General features: G+C 25.8%; 1 protein-coding gene across 9 annotated transcripts in view; it reads left to right on the top strand.

Annotated features, from left to right (window-relative positions):
• Positions 1 to 21361, top strand: part of HDAC4 (histone deacetylase 4) — a 193706-nt gene that overhangs the window by 88023 nt on the left and 84322 nt on the right. For 3 of the 9 annotated variants that reach the window (XM_087150221.1, XM_087150215.1, XM_087150214.1), the window contains exon 1: positions 4119 to 4455. The exons of 5 other annotated variants lie outside the window; for them this stretch is intronic. In XM_087150221.1, coding sequence (XP_087006347.1) covers positions 4413 to 4455 — 43 coding nt within the window. In that variant the 5' untranslated portion in view covers positions 4119 to 4412. Of the gene's footprint in view, positions 1 to 4118; positions 4456 to 21361 lie in introns of those variants that run through there. One more of the 9 variants, XM_087150220.1, reaches the window with a different exon arrangement.

Raw genomic sequence — 21361 nt, 5'->3', positions numbered from 1 at the left:
AACCTACTTCGGAGCTTAAAGTAAGTAGCAGCTTATCATCTTAAATATAAAGTATCATAGCAGTTTTAAATCCGTGATCAAAATTTTCTTCGAGCTTTTTACGTTATTCTCATTAATTCAAACGATATTTATGCTTTAGATATTTTATGTCTTTTTAAAATAACTTAATTTTCAATTATATTTTATTAAAATGTTGCGTACTGTTGAACCTTGGTTTTCCAACACCTGATCATTTGGTTGTTTGACTTGCGCGAAAAGCATTTCGATGTAGGATTAATGACTATAGCAGTTGTTGTTTAGCACTTCTGTTGTAGCAACGAATTCAAATCTGGCTCTTAAAGAAACATCAATTAACAAAAAAAAAAAAAAAAAAAAAAAAAAAAAAAAAAAAACTTCTTTTTTTTACATTATTGTATCGTTATTTATGTTATAAAAATTTAGAAAGGATTTATATATATATATATATATATATATATATATACACACGAAACTTTACGAAACTGTTTTCATAAAATTACTGACTCTTGTTAATGAGCGTTAATTAATAAGAAGCGCATTTAGAAAAACTGTTTTTTAAAACAGATATATTGAAATACAAATACTGCGTTTCCTGTAAAAGTGTCAAATTCGTCACATTTATAGTTTAGCATAAAAATATTCTACAGCTTTAATTTTGCAAGGAAATATTTTAAAAGAATTATCAAACACCGTCCATTGTAATCTCCTGCTGTTTGGATTTTTGTGTACTTACATGCTGTGTATTTTCCTATTTCGTCACCTACTACGTATCGAATTGTTTAAGAAATCGTCACATGATTCTAAATTTTCCGCATTGTTGCAAAATCAATTGCTACCGACATCAGCACTCCGAAGAAAAATCGTTTGCAATCGGTCAAATTTTCTTTCTTTCGAAATCTCAAGTGCTATTGTTAGTTCTTCTTTAATATAAAAGATTTTAAGCCAGAAAAAAAATGAGGAAATTATTTAACTTTTCTTTAAACAAACTACGTGGTATCCATTTATTATTTGCTTCGTATTATTTTTTGTCTAAAAATATGCTTCACGTTGTTCTCTTGCTTGCATTATATGTTGGCATCATCTTGTTTTATAATATGAATAATTTCATTTCTTATAATGAAACGTAAGGTAAGCATTTGTAAGCGAATTTTCTTTTAGATATTTTCTAAAATGTCTTGAATTAATACAAACATAATCTCATTGACATTCTTCATTTTCTTTCTATGCACTTCTTTTATCTTATTTTACATTTATTTTGATTTATTTTAAATGTTTTAAAAGCTTTTTTTCCTTTCAAAAGAATGTTCAGAAAAATGAAATAGAACCTCTTTTTTTTATATTTTAATTTAAATATTTTGCGGAGCAAACAATCAAAATTAAGTCCGTATAAATAAGAATTGTTTTATTAAGAAAAAGTTACACAATGTTTGTGAGTTTAATACAAAAAATAAACTGATTTTTTTGAAATTTTTTAATGATTTTTGTCTAAATTTGAAATTTTTGAACAGTGAATTTCAGTATTTGTTAGTAACCAGCACTTCTTAATTTGAAGAGAGTTTTGGAAAATTGTTTATATAAATAGAAATTCAACAATTATTTATATATTTTTATTAAAATTTATTTTTAATTTGAATGATTTTATTTTTAAAAGTCCAATAGGGGATAAATGCATGCTTTTATTTCAAAAAAAGTTCTGAAAAAATATTTGTTTTGAAATGCATAGTAAATACAAATAAAATGTTTATTTACAATTTCATTTTTAAACTGAAAGCATTAACACTCGATTTTTAGTTTTTCTATTCTTATTTTTTTACATTTTTAGTTTCAAATACCTATAAATGATGTTTATTTGTTATATAAAGTTGAAATCAATGCTTCATTTCTAATTGTTTTCAATGAAGTTTTTTATTAAATTTATTTTTCAATTAAAAATTGATTTAAGTAAAACAGAAGTTTTTATTTAATTGCATTTGAAAACTATTGAAATCGTTTTTGAATGCCGGTGTTAAATTCTCTAATAATTTGTGTTTAATCGTTACAGAAAAATCGAAGAAATGTTGTCGAACTAAATATTTGTGGTGTCATTCTAAAGACTAAAAAATGACACATCATCTCAAAATTTGAAAATATAATAAAATTGAATACATGTTAAGATATTGTGATTTATAAAATTTAATTTTGTCGTAAAATGACCAAATAACAACAAACTAAACAAGTGTAGTGAAAGAAAAATTGGCACATTATCATTAAGTAATCAAATACCTCAGACACAATCAAATTAATGAAACATGTGATTATAATGTGCATAAATTTGATTATTTATTTTAAAATAACCAGATGAAAATAAACTAAGTTATGTAGTCTGATATAGCGGTTTATTACTATATTATTATTTCATTGCTTTATAGTAATAAATATCGAAAAATAAATAAATCTGTTTCAATTAGTAAATAAATCATTGATGATGAATGTATTTGAATGTCATTATATGAATAGTCATGCAGCTAATATTTGCTAAGCAATAATTTTTCTAAGAAAACGCTTTCTTTTGTGCAAAATTTCAATTTGTAACTTATTTTTCAAGAAAAATCATTTGCATCATCTATTATTCATTAAGTGCAAAATGTTTTTTCTCCTATTTACTCATTTTTTTTGCATGAAGATGTATGGTTCGAATATGCAATTATGTCCTCAACTTATTTATATGGTATATTGCTGCAATCGGACAAAATCATTTCATATACTATTTATGATCATTAAAACATGCGAAATTCCATTTTCATAATCAAAAGGGTTTCATAAACGGGCAGTAAATATTTGAGAAAAATTAAAAACACAAACCAAAATATCTGTTGTGTAATATGTAATAAAAATGTGCTCTCTGATATTTTTGTGCATTTTCCATTAATTTCCAGTTAGATACCTATGCAAAATATAGAGTGTATTAAAAATTATAGGTCAAACATAAAAGATAATACTTTCCGTAAATAGATATAATTACTGCTGAAAAATTGCGAATTAACATGTTTAAAAAAATAATAAATGATTCAATTGTAATAAGACACCTATAAGTCCTTAAGAAAATAAGTTTTAAATAAAACTTTTGTTTTTATTTTTAAGTTCCATTTTTTGCATGGAATAGTGGGGAGTTATTTTGTTTAGTTGTTCTTCGAATGTTGTCAATCTTACTATTGATCGCAAATTTTTTTTACTGATAGCTTATTTTAAGTCTTTTATTAATGAAAGAAAACTTGAAAGAGTGCTTAAATTTACGTTTAAGAATATAATTCAATATTTTGTAGCTGAATGTTAAAATGAAGAAGAAAAAAATAGTTACCTAAGTATAAAAATGTAAAAGTATTTAAGTGAGTGCTGAAATATATAGTTACGTTTAAATTGACCATAAGTTTTTAATGTTGTTTCAAAGAAGTGTTACAATATAAGGTTAAGAGTATGATGAAAAGAAAAAGGTAAGCTGAGTGTAAAAATGTAAGATCAAGTAGTACATTAGCTCGAGTAGTACATATAGTATATTAAAATACATTTGCTTTAATGTTAAAATGAAGAAGTACTTAATAGCTAAGAGCGGAAGTATAAATTTTTATCTGATCCTAAAATGACAAAGTAATAGAATTACCTATTCTAAAATAATAGTATTATCTATAAAATATTGATATATTTATTTTTACTCTTTAGAAATGTCTATGACGTTGTTTCCTTAAAATTCAAGATATTGTTAGTTGTATAAACATCTTGGAATAATTATGTATTTTATGCATAACATTTATTAATTATATACAAGCATCTTCCGTTTTATAATTACTTTATAAATGTCATTAAATTACTTCTTAAAAATTCTATCATATTTCGATACTTCATTTTCGAAAATAATTTCTATCTACGAAAGGATAGTTTCGAAAAGTAAAAAAATGATGATAAGTATAAATGAGGAGTTTTTCCAACAACCACTCCCTCAAACATCCCCTTCTCTCTTAATCATTCTTTATCCTCTTTAATAATAAAAACCGTGTTGAGATTCCTAGAAATTATCGCCAACAGGCGCAATCTATTGATGCCAAAATGTTTCTGTTTGCAACCCTGTTTTGTGCTTAGGAAGTAGCCGACTCAACACGTGAGACGTTTTCGTGTACAACGGAGGTAAAAAAAAATCGCTTGGCTGCAGACGATTACAAACGTCGAGAGAACGGAGCGCCGTGTAGTGCAGTGTATATTCCTTGAATGTTCCTACGCAGAATGAAAAGAGGTGTCCGCCGCTGCGGCACTCATGTTTACTACCCAGGATAACAAAGATTTGTGAAAACGTATTTTTTTCTTGACATTCTTACATTCCTAAAAGTGCTTTAGATGTAGAACTTATTAATTTAGAACGCAAAATGTCTGCCTTTAAGATGGGACCCGAATGGCGAGAGCCTATTGGTAAGTGTTTGTTTTTAAATAAAATTTTGTATCTTTTATTTACATATGTGCAGTTTGCGATTTGCGTAAAAACGCTCTACTGCGCAGGTAGGTAAGAGGAAGAAATGCAAACGTGAACTGGCTGAGACTATTAGATAGGCTCTTCAAGGCCGAACACCCTGCCACTAGTGACCGTGGTGTTAGATGCCTAATGCGCGGTGGGTACCGCTACATTTCATCCCCGGTGGGATTGCCGACGGAATGAGCAAAACCTCTACACAGTCTTGTCTTAAATAACATGCTTCTCATGATGCTGATTTCTTATATATTTACAAAAACTGTAGTTTTTGAATAATTATAGATATATTTATAGAATATTTTGCGATTCGTCGTCGAATACTTACTTTACCTAGTTTTTTCATTAGGTATTGTTTAAATTAATGTATATGTAATATATAATAATCATAGTTATAAAAATATATATTATTTTAAACGCTTTCATTAAATATCACATTTTTATAAAATAGTACTGTTTACGAACGTTGAACATGAATGTTCAAATAACTGCTTATAAACATAACACTTTAAATGTTTTTCGTATTGTTTACATCATTGGTTATGCGTAACAGTAAAATTCACAAACTGTAGACATCGATTAATAAATTTTTAATTTTTGATAATATCATACTCAATTTTGAATGCATAAAAGGTGTTTTTTAAAAATGAAAGCATATAATTTTCAATAATTAGATTAGTTTCCGATTATAAATAACATTTTTCTTTAAAATTCAAATAGGTCTTTTAAAGTAAATGTGAGTTTTAATTCATAGGTAAAAATAAAAAATTACAAAAATACCTTTAAGCACTTAGCTACAGGTATTCTTTTCTCATAGTACATTAATATTCGTAAAATACTAGATGTATCTTAGTACATCGGTCTTTTTTCCAAGTTTTATTTTTTATTTAACGGATTAAACTTTATGTTGTTATGTTGAAAAAGTATCTTTAACAAATTCATTACGTTCTTAATTATCATTGAAGAAATTCGATAATTTTTAATTATTTTTGTTAGACGTCTTGATATTAGACAAATTATCCGCATTTGTTTATGATTTTTGACAAAAACAAAAAGGACTAATTTTCATTTTCAATACTTTAAAATAAACTTATATTATTTATTTATTATGTATGCTAATTGTTGTACACGTTATTTAATATTTACACTAATTATTTAATATTATAGATATACTGAACACATTATTTAATAATATTTCTGAGTAATATTTCTGATAATTTTTTTTACATAAATAAAAACTTCTAATCTAATGAAGTTAATGGTATCATGTATTTAATTTAGATTTTTTTTTTTAAAAGGGATATAGTCTCTTATTTTTTAATCGGAAGTCTTAGTCATAGATTATTAACTACTTATATAATAATAATATATAAGATAATGTAGTCTTACGAATATAATAATTAATCATCATAAAATTTACAGACAATTACTCTCCTATAATATTTGTAAAGATATGTGTTGCTTAGATGCAAAAATAGCTTTATTTGGTTCAATAAATCAAAAAGGAAAAAAATAAGCTTTAACTAACCTCGCCTATATATTTTAATACCATGAAGTCATTCGTTATCTTAATTGAGATAAAAATGTTAAAACAAGCCTTAAAAATAATAAAATACTGTGTTAAATCTTCAGTTATATACATGAAAAAAATTCTTTGAACAAGGCGCCAATTAAAGGAAATCCAACCTTGCTGGAGTTCTAAATTCATGTGTTAATTATTTTTATAGAATGTGTAATCAATTGAAAAATAATTATTAAATGCTATTTCTCCTAAATTAGCGTGAAGCAATTTTGTAAAATAAAATAAGTGATACACGGTTAAATTATTTTACATGAGTTCGATGATAAAAACAATCTTGCAAAATATGTGTAATTCTATATATTAACATTACTTCCCAAGAAATCGGATAAATAATTGTAACAAAGACATTTTTGAGATAATAAAGTTTAAACTTTAATTAAACGTATGTAGGTTTTTGTTGTTGACTAAGGGTCAGTTACCTCAAAACAATTAATTGTTTTTGTTTCTCATTTATAATTTTATTGGCATAATTCTGGTTAAATATCTGGAGTACATGTGATTAGAATTCTAGTAAATATACCTAATTGCCAGTATCGTTTGACCTTGAAATTCCTCACACTCCCATCAACCTTGGCTAAAATCCATGTTGCCAGGAAATCTGGATTCGATCGATCGGAATGGGCATCTAGGCCGTGTTGTGACAGATCACTCAGTCAGTCCTCCACCCCCATTTGGATGACGCAATCCGCAAAAACTCAGCTGGGTTGCAGGTATGGGGAAAACCCCCTTTCCAAAGGAATCGTTCTTACCCTGGTGATTAATGACTCACGGTTTTTCTCCGAAATAAAAGGAATTCAGCTTAACTGTTAACTGTATCAGACAAATAATTATGATTTTTTTTTTTTCTGTTCTGCTCAGATTTTTCTGCGAAAGACATTCTTTGTCGATGAGGAAGCACGCAATTCCTTTATTGGTATTTAACTGGTTTCGAAAAACAGGACATTTATGTTTTAGAGATAATATTATTTCGAACAACAAAAGTAGTTTTGTTTTGTAAAATTTATGAGATGGTTTTTTGTTGTCCGGTATTTTAAATCTTATTTACTCTTTTGATAATTAAGTTTAATAAATTTTGTGTTAATTCTGTATAAATCATAAAAATGTGTTGTTAACATTTTCTGCACATGAATTTATTTTAAAACTAATGATTTCAAATATTTTTCATTTGATTGTATTATAGTTGAAAAAATTATAGTGAAGATAAACACATTTTTGTTACCTGAATAACTAGACAGAGTTTTAACTGTTACTCTAAAATCTTTTGTATTTTAAGAATTTTTTTTAATATCGAGAAATGCTCAGAAAGTTAAAAAAAAAATTTTAAAGGCTTATTTAAAAATTATATTTAAATCCTTTTATATAATATATTACTGCCTTCTTTTAAACGTGTTAGAATACAAAACTACTATTTTATTACGTTATGTGTACATTTATTTATTTTCATAGGATGTATTATATAGTAATAGTTAAAGTACATATTCATTGGCTGTTAGATGTAACCAATTAAAACAAATATAAAGATTGTTTGTGCAAAATGTCCTTGCTTTAAAGGCTAAACAGTGATTTCTATATTTCATTGGCCGTAGCGATAGCACATTAATTTATCCAAACCTCTTTTAAAGTTAACTGTATGACAGAGTTTTAGCGATTGTAGCAATTTTTAGCGATGATAATTTTTCCTCTTACGTATTGTTTTGAATTAGAGGAAATTATCTTCGACTTAAAAAAGTTGCATAGTTTTAAAAGGAAAATTATCAGTAGCTTATTTGTTGCTCGAATTATGTTTCTAAAAAAAGATAATATTTGAGTTCATGTGTACTTGCACGCGATTACTTAAACATGTATGTATTTATGTAGACTTTTTAAACCAAAATTGTTTAAAAAATGTTGTTTTTAAACCTCCAACTTCATTTAGTAAGAGTCAAGAATGGATGCTAAATTTTTGAAGCTGATACTGTTATATATCATTTTATTATAAAAACGTAGGAAACTAACTGGTTCTGGCATGGAATTCCCCCCCCCCCATTTATTTCTATGCATTGTAATTAAAAAATATCTTCAAAAATTTTATTTAATTTATAAAATATCATATTAATAAAACTTAATCTTTTTTCCTGATGAACCTCAATAAATCTAACTGAAAACAGCATAAAATAAATTCAGTTTTCCTTAATTTGTTATTGTTATAATTCTTCAAAACAATAGTTCATGAGTTTTTCTTTAAAAAATTTTTAGTTTTGGGGTTGATCTATTGATGTTTACATTGTTTGTATTTCGATTGCTAAATAGTAGAAAATAATTCAAGGTTAATTGTTGGAAGTAATTAAGGTTCGAAAATGAAGTCAAATTCTATTTGTATATTTCAGCATGTAATTGGCAGCAATAGCAAATTTTTTTATTCTAGAATTATCGTTTGAAGTTAAAGAATCATCACAATAATAAATTAATGAAAACTGAAATTTTTTCTATGCTGCTTCCTATTTATTACAATATTTATAATTTTTTGACAAGTATCGAAACATAAATAAAGAAACAAAAACAAATTATGTATTTTAAACATTTGTTTTGTATTGCATTTTAACTGTTTGTTTCCTCAATATCATCAAAATCTTTATTTTCTTCTTGAATTGATGTATAGCAGTAATATACTATTAAAAAAACTACTTTCTATAATATTTTCTGCTGATAAATTTATTACTTTTTATACTATGTTTAGATTTCGCTCCATTCGATTAATAAATAAGTGAAAATAATTCAAAGTTAGTTATTGGAAACAATTAAGTTTCAGAAATAAAAACTGATTATATATTTTACTTACTCAAGTAATATCGTTTAAAACAGATTATTACAACCAATCGTAATTATAACTTTTAAATATTATTCAAGTATCACTCAAATTTGTCTATATAGTAATTCCACACTGAGAAAAAAGATATGGTCAAAACTACCAGAATATGTTATAATTTACCATGTTCTCAGGAGAGGACGCCAAGGACTGTAGTTTTTATCCAAGCACCTTGGTAATGATTTTGCAATAAAATATGCTTTTATAATGTGTGATAAAATTTGGTAATTTTATCATGATACCTTACAGCGTGGTATAAAAACCATTTATTTGGTTATATTTACTTTTCAGTTTTGTATTTTCAGTTATGTTTCTACATTTTTAGATTCTTTATGTTACTTTTAGCCTTATTATGTTACAACATTTTTAGAATCACTATGTTTGTACTTCATAAGATTCATTTCGCTTCTACATTTTTAGACTCATTATGTTCCTACTTTATATTCATTATGTTTCTAGGTTTTTTTCTTCATGTTACTACCTTTTTTTTTATTCATTGTTTCTATTTCTTCAGATTCATTATGTTCCTACATTTTTAAATTCTTTGTTACCACTTTTTTTAGATTTATTATATTTCTGCATTTTTAGATTCACTATGTTTCTACTGCGTTTTTTACGTGACTTGATTTGTTGCCACCAGGAACTAAATTTATCTAAAAGGTAAAATGCGACGACAACAAGGCATTTGAAAATTTATGGTGATATTATTAGAGAATGAATTGTCATACAATATTTTAGAACTGTAAAGCTGATTAGATTAGGCATATCATTTTGTTATCACTTGCTTTATTTTTAAAATGGAGAATGCAGCACCAGGCTGTTTCTCACGGATCTGTTTTGTAACAATCTTTCTAAATCTGTACACCAAGTTTTAAAAAGTTATTAAAAAACCTTACATAATAAAGACATTTGTTTATTTAATAAATATGATTTTTTGCTTATAATGCCTGTATTCATTCAGTTAAGCTTCTGGTTTTTGATTCGTTGGACAGAGGGTTTATGCATATATTCACCAGAAAATATCTTTTTAGAATTTTTGTAAATATATTACAGCTATTCATTTTCTTTATGAAATATATTATAATACTATTGCATTTAAAATAAGTTTAATAACAATTACCTAATGAATCAAAATTTGTTTTAATAACTATTGAAATAGTCTTATATTTTAACTTCCCTAGTCCTATTTTATTTCTTTAATACGCAATTTTGTCATGTAATGTTTTAACAAATTAATTTTTATAAAAACCAAATTTTCATAACTTTTCAAAAGTTCGAATTTAAATAATTTTCAAACTGTTTTTTATTTTGGGAATGTTTGTTACATTGTAAAATTTCGTACAATATTAAAAATTAATTTTTAAAGAAAGATTTTTGAAATTTTTAGTAAAAGAAACAGTACAGCATTTGGAAATAAATAAAAAAAATAAATATTTATTTTACATTCCATGTTTTTTTTTCGGAAATTTTAATATTTTAATTTTAACAGTTTATAACTTAAATTTTTTCTATTTTAATTACATGTTTTCAAAAACAATAGAGTATTGTATTTTTCAGTATGAAATAAAATTTGTTATTTCATTTTAAAATAAAAATTTTATTTTATATTGAAAATTAATTTTATTTTCGTTTCGTTATTAAAATAATGCTGTAATTAAAAGAAAGTTTATTCGGTAAAACATTAGTGTGGAATTTGAACGAAACTAATTACATAAAATAAAGCTGATTGTTAGAATTAAAAAAAAAAAAAAGTCTTTAAAATATATAAAATAGAAAATGTTAGAATGTTGCAGTTTCTTTTCTCAAAAATTGCTTTATTGGAATTAAAGTTCTCAATTTTAATTCAAAATTAGTGTTTCTTAAATTATAATTGAATGAAATACGCCTTTCTCAAAATATTCGTAATCTGAGCTCAAAATCTGATTTACTTTTATTAAAATTCGTAAAAAAGCAACAAATCAGTATGCTTTGCTTTCGTCGTAGAATGAATTGCCTGAAATAAGTTACTTAGTGAAAAAGGAAAATTTGCACAAAGTGTTCGAAATTGCTACAAATATTGTTTAGACTATTAGCCCCAGGTCGTTAATGTCAGTAACAAAACTTGAATACATACTTCTTATGCATATAACATGGTTTTGTGCTAGAATGGTCGATTTTTTTAAAAATCTTCATATAAATTATCTATATGAGATTTTTTTCGAGATTTTAGACTTAAGTTTTTCTAACATTAGTGATTAAGCGATTGAAATCCCTCCGACTTTCCTACATTAGCGATCTAACATTAGACATTAAACAATTCAAATATAATCGAGATGAAACGGGCTCAGTCCGAAAGCACGAATCCAATCCCGGGCTTGAGCCCATTAGCTGAAAGAGGTCTTCTGGTTCATTCTAAAGGATCCATTGCTTCTAACGCAATGAGTAAGCTAAAATTCGTTTAATTCAGAAATAAATGTGAAAATTATTTAGTGTGAAACATACATCATTATGCATGTAAATAATTGATCTCAATAATCCTTTCTCTTAACAAATTTTAATTTTATACGTTTGTGAACATTAGTCCTAGCTCACGTATAAATTTTCTAATCGATCTGGTTCGGATTTAAAGCTTTTAAAGGTTCACAAAGAAAAAATTCTGATAAAATTACCTTTCTGTATGGTAATGAAATTTCTGGTGAATAAAACTTAAATATACGGTATTTAAACCATTCACTTGGTAATTTTTCTGTTCATGTGTTAACGGTTTACAGGAAATACTGTTTTTCAAAATTATTATTCTTAATGCCACATATTTAGTTCAAACTGGAAAGAAAATTTAACCGAATAAATGGCTTTTATGACATGTTCTAAAGTATCATGATAAAATTACCAAATTTTACCATATTTACCAAATTTTATTGCATATTATAAAACCATATTTTAGTTAATTTCACCAAAATCATTACCAAAGAGCTTCGGTAAATATTACCCAGCTTTTTGGTGTTCCTATAGAACCAGCCACATTGTAAATTTTGTCCTATTCTGGTAGATTAGACCATATTTTATTTCTCAGTTCACGTTTCAAAATGAAATAGTTTAATTAAGTATATAGCAATATCCGTGGATACTTTCTAAAGGCAGCTGGTGTTAAAAGTAACAATAAAAATTATTTTTAATATTTAACGCTCTTTATTTAGCTTTAATTGTGTTTTCTGATGAAATATCTAAATCTAGACTGATATCTCTTGAGGGCATGTACTTGCTCTTTTTTATCTCGAAAACATAGAGCTTTCTCTGCGTCAGAAAGAAAAGGAAACAATAATTGCGTAATTTTTAAAGTGGCTCTGTTGATAAAAAAAAAATTCTATCCCATCTTATTGAATGGCTTTCAAAAGACAACAATTTGTTTATACTCAAATCGGAAGTACGTTACATCTACTACTACTACTACATGCTTCCTAAAACCAATAAATTTCTTTAAAGTAAATATGTTGGATTTATCTTTATCTTAAAACTGAATTACTTTTATGTAATACTTGATATAGATTCTAAACTGATTTAGCAGGGTAAAAGTAATTTTTTATGACTTTTAACAGTAATGATACTTGTATATGCCCTTGTATGCATCAAAAAATTATTATTATTTGGATACTTGCGAAGTTCGCGTAAGAAAATATGCTGTTAAGCTTCATACACTGTTAGAAATTTCTCGATAAAAATGGCTAAATAGCAATTTATATGTAATTGTTACTGTACCATATTCAACCAAAGCAGCCAACTAACAGTAAAAAAGATGATATTTAGACAGTTAAGTGTGAGAAAAGACTTTAATTGATTGTTTTTACCTAATACTGTTTAACAATCTATCTACACCAATTTGGCTCACTTTATGATGCCATTTTGTTCCCTGCAGCTGGGTACATACTATAGCTGAGAGGGCTAATCGATCAATCTCATGACCTGCTGACTAAGGATTTGAATCCCAGCTTTTATACCACAATATTTCGTCCATTTCTTAAATACACTAAAGGTTTATTGTGTCCTGCACTTATCAATTGGGGATCCTAGACTATTAGAATACGAAACTATCATTCACGCGCAAATGGCGCTGCACCCATACCTATGTCCTTTTAAATTTCATTTTTACGGTTTAGGAGACTATGCTAGTTGTAAATGGTTACAAAACCGTATAATCTTGTTTTCAGTTTTTTTTTAACTGTATCAGTTGAAAACGGTTTCCAAACCGTGATTTTACCGTAATTTCAGAATGAAAATTCTAACAGTATCTAGTAACTATATATCGTTTAATCTGATGCTACCTTATAATATGATGACAAATTGATCCATATTTTCTTACCAATCGTCATACTACATATAAAAACAATCGTTAAACAACACTGGCAGAAGTTTTTTTTTCACATTAAACCATTGTTTGTAACCTTTATATGGTACTAAATTGAACCATATTATCGTGAACCATATCATATTACAATGTTAAAATAATTTGAATGTGTTAAAGCAGAACAGTTTAAACAGTAAAATTATGCTATTGTTAAAATCTGGTACAACCTTAACATGGTGTTAATTTGTACCATATTATCCTGTCTCTTAAATTTGTTTACACCATATTATGGTTGAAGCAAACTTGTGCCGTATAATGGGTTCGCGATACCAATATTATGGTTCAATGTTAAACTGATTTATTTTAGAGTGCGCGATGATAGTTTGATGAAGTATTTCTGATAATAGAAAATATTCTACTTAAACTAGTGCAAAATCTTCAAAACAGCTGGCACACTTTGAAATTGGTAAATCAGTATGAAGCATAAATTCATAAAACTCGAGGGAAAATCGGACTTAGCGATTTCATAACGAAAACAAACAAAAATTTTAAAAAACAAGCAGTTATTGTAATTATATTTATTTCATTATGTTAGCACTATGATATTACCAGACTTAAATAAAATGAAAAACTTTCTACGAACTAAAAATTTCTATTAAATAACTTTTTCTGCGCAATTAATTTACTCCTATAACTAGTTTAAATTTTTTCCATTGCCGCCTAATTTGGATAATTTTTTTAATAAAATTTGTTCGAGAATCATTGCGTTAAAATTTTTATAAAACTTTTTTTTGAAGATATAGAACTAGTTACTATTCTTTTATACAAATTTTCTAAAATTGACGGTGAGGTAGATTATGAGATTTCGCCCCCTCTAAGTCACTTTTTTTTAATAATGAGTAAAATTTTCTTCGATAGTGACAAAATTTCCGGTACGTTCGTGTAAATTATGCTGGATATTACTGTGAAAAGTGTTTAGATTACCAACTTTTATTTTTATTTTTGAAAATTTAAATAAATCTTATAAGAACCAAACTTTAAAATATACGATATTATTATTTTATTTTTCATCTGTTTTTGTTGTGTTGTTTCCCCCATAATGTAGAAATCTAAAACGCAATTTAACTTTATACAAAACAGAATAAAAGATTTCCCTAAAGACATGATCTTCAAAAATCGAATTTTTTTCCTTCAAAACTCGCTTTAAATCCCTCAAGAAATAACTTTAAACATTTTTAGAAATGTTGGAACGTATTAAATGATACCGTTCAAATTTTCCACTTTGAAATTATTTCACAAAATTGGACCATATTATTGTGCAAAATAATCCAGTAATATCTTGATTAAGCACAATGCTATCGTTCAACTTAAATGGAAACACGTTTCAATCTAACATTTTATTAAGGTCTCAGCAAATCAGCTCAATATTATGATACTGAGTAACGGTATTACGATTTAACGTTGAACCGTTTTTTCTGTTCAGTTTAAAAATAAATACTAATTGTAACTATATATATATATATATATATATATATATATATATATATATATATATATATATATATATATATATATATATATATATATATATATATATATAGTTACAATTAGTTTTTATTTAATTTTTTGTTTATTTTCGGAAGACTATATAAATATTTACTACTTTAAAGTAGTCATTTTTAAAAGCATAAGTAAAGTAAAAAAAGAGATGTAAATAGCTTTTTAGAGCGTCACGATGGCTATGTCTTCTTTGTCAGCAAAATTAGTTAGAGGTTTTGATATTCACCAACTTTTATACGGAAAAATAAAAGTTGGTAAAAACTAAGCTAATCACGTTTATATAAAATTAAATGTTAATGAAATAGAATTATTTCTACCTGCTTTAAACAAAAGATTTTTTGTCAAATGAGATGATTTTTAATCTAAAAAGTGATTCACAGTTTAACTAAGCGCTTAGCTCAAATGATAATCGGCACCCTCCTCTCGTTTGACAAGATAAGATGTTGTTACTCATAAAAAAATTTAATCTTAATCACGCGATTTTTCTATAGCCTTTCCTCACTGAGTTTCCTGAAAAATCTGCTTTCAACCGGCTGAGTTTTTGTCACGGTATATTTTGAAAAAGAATTTTTCTTTTCTTCAATCGATTCAAGTTCATCATATGTAATCGTTTTAAATGCATCTGCCTTTGTTTAGTATTTAAAAAAAAGTTTAAGAATTCAAATTAATTTTGGAAAGGAAATTGAATAGAAAATTTGATTGATTTCAAAATGAAGTCATGAAATCATGTGCAGCTTCAACTCTTAGACCGTTTTTTCTTGTTATGCACTTATAATAATCCACACACACACAGCACAATACATGTTTTAGACACAGATATATACTATAGCTGATATGAATATAGCAACAAAAAACTCAAAATTTAGATTTTATCTATAGTAATAATTTTTAAATGATTAGCTACAGATCAAAAAAAAAAAATTTTTTTTCAAAAAAAAATTTTGTTTTTTCAGTTTTTTGAAATTCTGTTTTACCGTTCGTAGCATAAGCAATGGAAAGAAAGTAGTAATCAATTTTTTTTCTCCAAAATCTATAGTGAAGCATTTAAGTTGACATTTCAATTGCACGGCAGTACAGGCTGTGGGGTATTGGCGTGTTTTTAATCTCTCTACAACATGTTTAAATCATGTTTTTTCGTAATTTGGGAAATATAACATGTTATTAAATGATTTTGCATTATTTCGAGTGTTTTTTTTTAAATCTATGTTTTAAAAATGAATTGAAACGTTTTATTAAAAGTTACAAAATGAAATTTCTCGATCGTATGCAGCCAAGACTTATAAAAATGTTCGTGTCGCTGTGACGCTTAAATTAGCGTATCCTACATACAGAATCTAACATGTCATTCACAAATATTTTTTAGAAATAATTTTAGTTCCTACATATAGAATATAGCATATCATTCAGAAATATTTTTTAGAAATAATTTTAATTAAATGATAATATATTAGTTTAAAAAAAATTCAATGTTTTTTTGCCTTTCAGGAGCATGTTTACAAAAAATATCAATATCAATTTGCATAAAAATATCACGAAACTTCTGTACCTAATGGCAATTATTCTAATTGGAAAAGAAAAGTTCTGGATTCCTAATTTAAGCGTTTCCGGGCTTTTTTGAATTTTCAAAATCACCTATTAATGTAATAAAAATAGATTATTTTGCACTATGTAGGTTTTTTTAAAGGAGGCTTGTATCTAAATGCCTATTTAAAGCATATTTTTTTTTTTAATTTTCTAAGTCGCCATTAAATGTAATAGAAATAAATTATTTTGCTCTTTAGTAATCATAAAACATTTTCGGTCCTTTTTGAATTTTCAAAATTATTTTTAAAGGTAATAAAAATATATTATTTTGCACTTTAGTGATCATAAGTTGTGTTTTGGATCATAAAAAATAATGTCGAAAACCGAATCATCGTGTAAAATATATTCAACGTTTATGTAGAGTATGTTTTGAAGTGAACAAACGCATGGAGCGTTTCAGAAAACTTATTAAATACTTTCTTTAGCTAAAAGTATTAGCGTTATCTAATCTATACTACTTGGTATGAATTTTTTAAAAAATAGTTGCGATTAAAATAAGAAAGAAAAAACTTGCCTCCTAATCAGATATGTACCATCAAATTTTCATTCAAATTTTTTTCTTTTGTGTGGCTTATCATTATTTAAAAGTAAGATTTATTTTACTTTTTTTCCAGGCTCATTGTTGTTTAAAAACATAGAGGCGAAAAATTACCCAAAGCGTATTAGCAAAAGTTTACTATTAAACTTTTTTTTTCTTTTGTAAGGCTTAGCATTATTAAAAATTTTTCAATTTCTTATTTTTGTTTAAAAATAAAGAAAGGATGAACTGCCCGTAACACATTAAAATAAATTAACCTCCAAATTCTTACTATTTTCCTTTTGTGGTTTATAATTAACTAAATACGAACTGTTCTTTTTTTCACTTATATTTTTATTACGTTGTTTAGATCGTTCATTGTCTAAAATGAAAGAATTTATTGTTATGACATTCAGCAAAAGGTGACAGGTTACGAAACTGAAACTGCACTTAATCAAACAACTTTTCTTTCGTTAAATGTTTCAAAATCTACGTAAATAAAGCCCTCTATGAGAAAACTGCAATATTCAAATAGATTGAAATTGTAGCTTAAATTTACTTCCGTTTGGTTTAGTAATTAAAAATAAGTGCTTGTTTAAGTAAATCCAAGTTATATTCACAAGTAAACTTATCTTCTATTTGACAACCATACTTAAAAGTTGCAAAACTTAATCAATAGGTTGAAACCAGTCTTGAATCACTTTCAGCCTTAAGGAGATTTCTGGTTAATTAAGTCTTGTTTAAAGGAAAATTCTAAATATCAAAGGCGGAAGCTTATTATTATTCAAATAAGATTGCCACTTTCATTATTCCAAATGGATATTAAATTTTTTTTATTTTTTGGAAGCGTTATCTTTTAGTTCCTCACTGTTATTTGGGTCACTTTTAGTCGCCTTTGAAAAGGACTTATTCATTCTTTGCAGGGAATTTACTAACATCTGCTTACTATGTATCCATTCTTTTGAATTAAAAAATTGCTTCTGTATAACTAATATATAATTTTATAAAGAAATATTTCAAATTTCATTACGGATAATTTTTTAGACTTTAATTAAAGTAATATTAGTCTATAAGATGCCGAATGCATCTCAAATCTAATTATGAATAAAAATGTCTAATTTTTTTTTTTTTTTTTTTTTTTGTTAAAATCTTTTAAGACAAAAAAGTATTAAATAATTAATTCCTTAAGGCATCAAGAAAAACAATTATTATTTTTAAGAATATAATTTATTATCAATGAATCTCAATGAATTAGAATTATAAATTTTAAGAATATGATAATTTAATTTAAATAAAAAAAAAAATAAAAGAAGAATCATTAGAAGAAAAAGATATCCTTGATATTGTAACTAAAATTTTTAAAGTAATGATTTTATGATTCATAAACGAATTTAATGGTTCAACATAATCGTTTAAATAAAGTAACGGGTATCAAGAAATAACATTATTATTAATTTTCTATTTTCTATAAGTTTTAAGAATATGAAATTTTTAATTAAATAAAAAATTAAGAGAAGAATCATTAAAAGAAAAAGATATCCTTGATTTGATATTGTAACTAAACTTTTTACAGTAATGATTTAATGATGGATTCATAAACAAATTTAATGGTTCAACATAATCGTTTAAATAAAGTAACGGGCATCAAGAAATAATATTATTATTTATTTTCTATAAGTTTTAAGAATATGAAAATTTTAATTAAATAAAGAAATAAGAGAAAAATTATTGAAAGAAAAAAATATCCTTGATATCGTAACTAAATTTTTAAAGTAATGCTTCAATGATGGCGTCATAAATGAATTTAATTAATGGTTCAACTTAATCGTTTAAATAGAGTACGGGCAACAAAAAATAAGATAATTTATATTTCATAAATTTCAAGAATATGAAAATTGTAATTAAATAAAAAAATAAGAGAAAATTCAATAAAAGAAAATAATATCCTTGATATTGTAACTAAATAATTTACACTAATGGTTTAATGATGGTTTCATAAATGAATTTAATTAATGGTTCAACTTAATCGTTTAAATAGAGTGACGGGCATCAAAAAATAACGTTATTTATATTTCATAAATTTCAAGAATATGAAAATTGTAATTAAGTAAAAAAATAAGAGAAAATTCAATAAAAGAAAAATAATATCCTTGATATTGTAACTAAATAATTTACACTAATGGTTTAATGATGGTTTCATAAATGAATTTAATTAATGGTTCAATTTAATCGTTTAAATAGAGTGACGGGCATCAAAAAAATAACGTTATTTATATTTCATAAATTTCAAGAATATGAAAATTGTAATTAAATAAAAAAATGGAGAAAATTCAATAAAAGAAAAAAAATATCCTTGATATTGTAACTAAATATTTTACACTAATGATTTAATGATGGATTCATAATTGAATTATATAAGGTAGACATTTAGTAATTTTGTGTTGAATAATATAGTGTTTTTTTTCTTTTCTAAATAATCTTCTTGATGAAAGAGAATAGCCTTGAAAATGTACCTAAATTTGCTGCATAAATGAATAACTGATAGAATTATTATTTTATTTAATGAAATAAATGTTTCGTCGGTGTGACTAGAATTGAAAATAAAAAAGTTTCATTGTATAACGTTTTCAGAACCATATTAATTCATATTTAATCCAAACTTTATTAATCTACTTACGCAATATTTATTATTTTATTTCTTTTTTATTACTTACTTATTCCTATAACACTTCTGCTACCTACTGAAATGTGTTGAACTCATTTTGACGGAGTTTTATGTGATTTAATGCAGAAACATGATTTGAAGGCAACATTTTCGAAAACGAATTTATTATAAATTTAGTATTCCTATACTCTTAGCTAGCTTTCAAAAAATGTTTTACTTTTGTTATTACTACAATTATTTACTAAGTTATAGCAGTTTTTGTGCAAGATGATAACATTGGATAGACTAATGATTTTAAGTCTTTAGATGCTTTTATCTCAAAATCATTTTCCCCCACTACATTAAACACGATATCTCGTGTTGTTTTTAAATAATTGTCTACATGAGTATTTATGATTATAGCTCGCATGTTTTGAACTACATACTAAGAGAAAAAAGTAGAATTTCCTTTTTTGTGCATATTTTTGGCAAAGAAAAGTACGGAAAGTTTTAAATATTTATTACCTATAGTAGTAGGATATTATACACTTGCTTTTAAGGTAATTGTTCCTAGTTTATAGCCTTCTAAATAAAATCCTCAAAGGACTTATGGTTTTAGACGATAGAAATCTTTTTACTGTCTTTAGGGCTTATACACAAAAAAAGCCTTGTTTTTACCTATAAATGGCCGTTTAAAAAATAACAATAATATTTTTTTGCTAGTTTTATAAGTTTATACACATGATAAAACAATTAAAATAGTTTCTTATAACTTATTAATATTTAAAAAAAAGTTGCCGAAACTAGTCAGATAGAATACCTTAATGGTTGGACAGATTTTAAATTACTACTAAAATCCCATACTTAAAAACTTGATCTCGGGCATTGTTTGAAAATATTCAAAATTGAAATCAAAGTACTTCCGCACTGGCAACAGTTAGACGGTGTAAAAATTTGGTAAATATATTGTTTTTTAAAACTAAGTAAGGTGTGTTAGGATTGGAGGAGGGGTTGAGGAATTAAAATATTTAAATACAGTTGTGCTGTGCCTTGGTTATCAATAAGTTTATATGTAGTACGTCACCAAGCTGGTTGCTAAAAGTAGCTAATATTTATATTTTAATGAATTGAATCTCATTAAAAACATTAAAAATGTGTCGAAAATTGTTTATATTTGTGATGAGAAATAAAAGTATTTTAAGTATTTCAAACCTTAGAGAAAGGTGTGAAAAAGAACCAAGTCATGTGATACAGTTGAGTTATTGGATTGGTTGGCCAGCTTTATTACCGGGTGAAATTTAATGGTGTTTCTAATTGGTTATTCTAAAAGTATTTTAAAAACACTTAAAAGGTTTCTCGAAAATGAGAAAAATGTGTCAAAATAGTTTCAAAACAAATACAGGCGAATTTGTAAATCCCATGTATGCATTACTTAGCATGTCTTACGGCCATGTATTCATAATTGAGCTTTGCTGAAAATATTTGTGAGCATGTCACTATAATCAATAATGAAAAAAGGGTTTTCATATTGTATTATGGTTGTTTCGGAGCTAGTTTTACACATTTTTGCTCAAATTTGATATAAGCACCCATAATGAAATGGTTAACTGATTATGATACACATACACAATATCTGATTGTGGGTTTTAAAATTTTTATCTGACATTGTGTTGCTATGTCTAAGACGGTGGCTTAAACTTTTTTTTCTATGATGAATTGTTCTTTTGAATAATTTTTAATGTATTGAAAATGTTTATATAATTAGATTTGACATCTGTGTAAATGTTTAGATTTAGGA

The sequence above is a fragment of the Parasteatoda tepidariorum genome, chromosome 8 (assembly GCF_982258835.1).
Source record: "Parasteatoda tepidariorum strain Cologne lab strain chromosome 8, Ptep-v5.0, whole genome shotgun sequence".
Lineage (NCBI taxonomy): Eukaryota > Metazoa > Arthropoda > Arachnida > Araneae > Theridiidae > Parasteatoda > Parasteatoda tepidariorum.
Note: the sequence above shows the minus strand (reverse complement) of the source record. Positions and strands in the feature narration are given on the sequence as shown.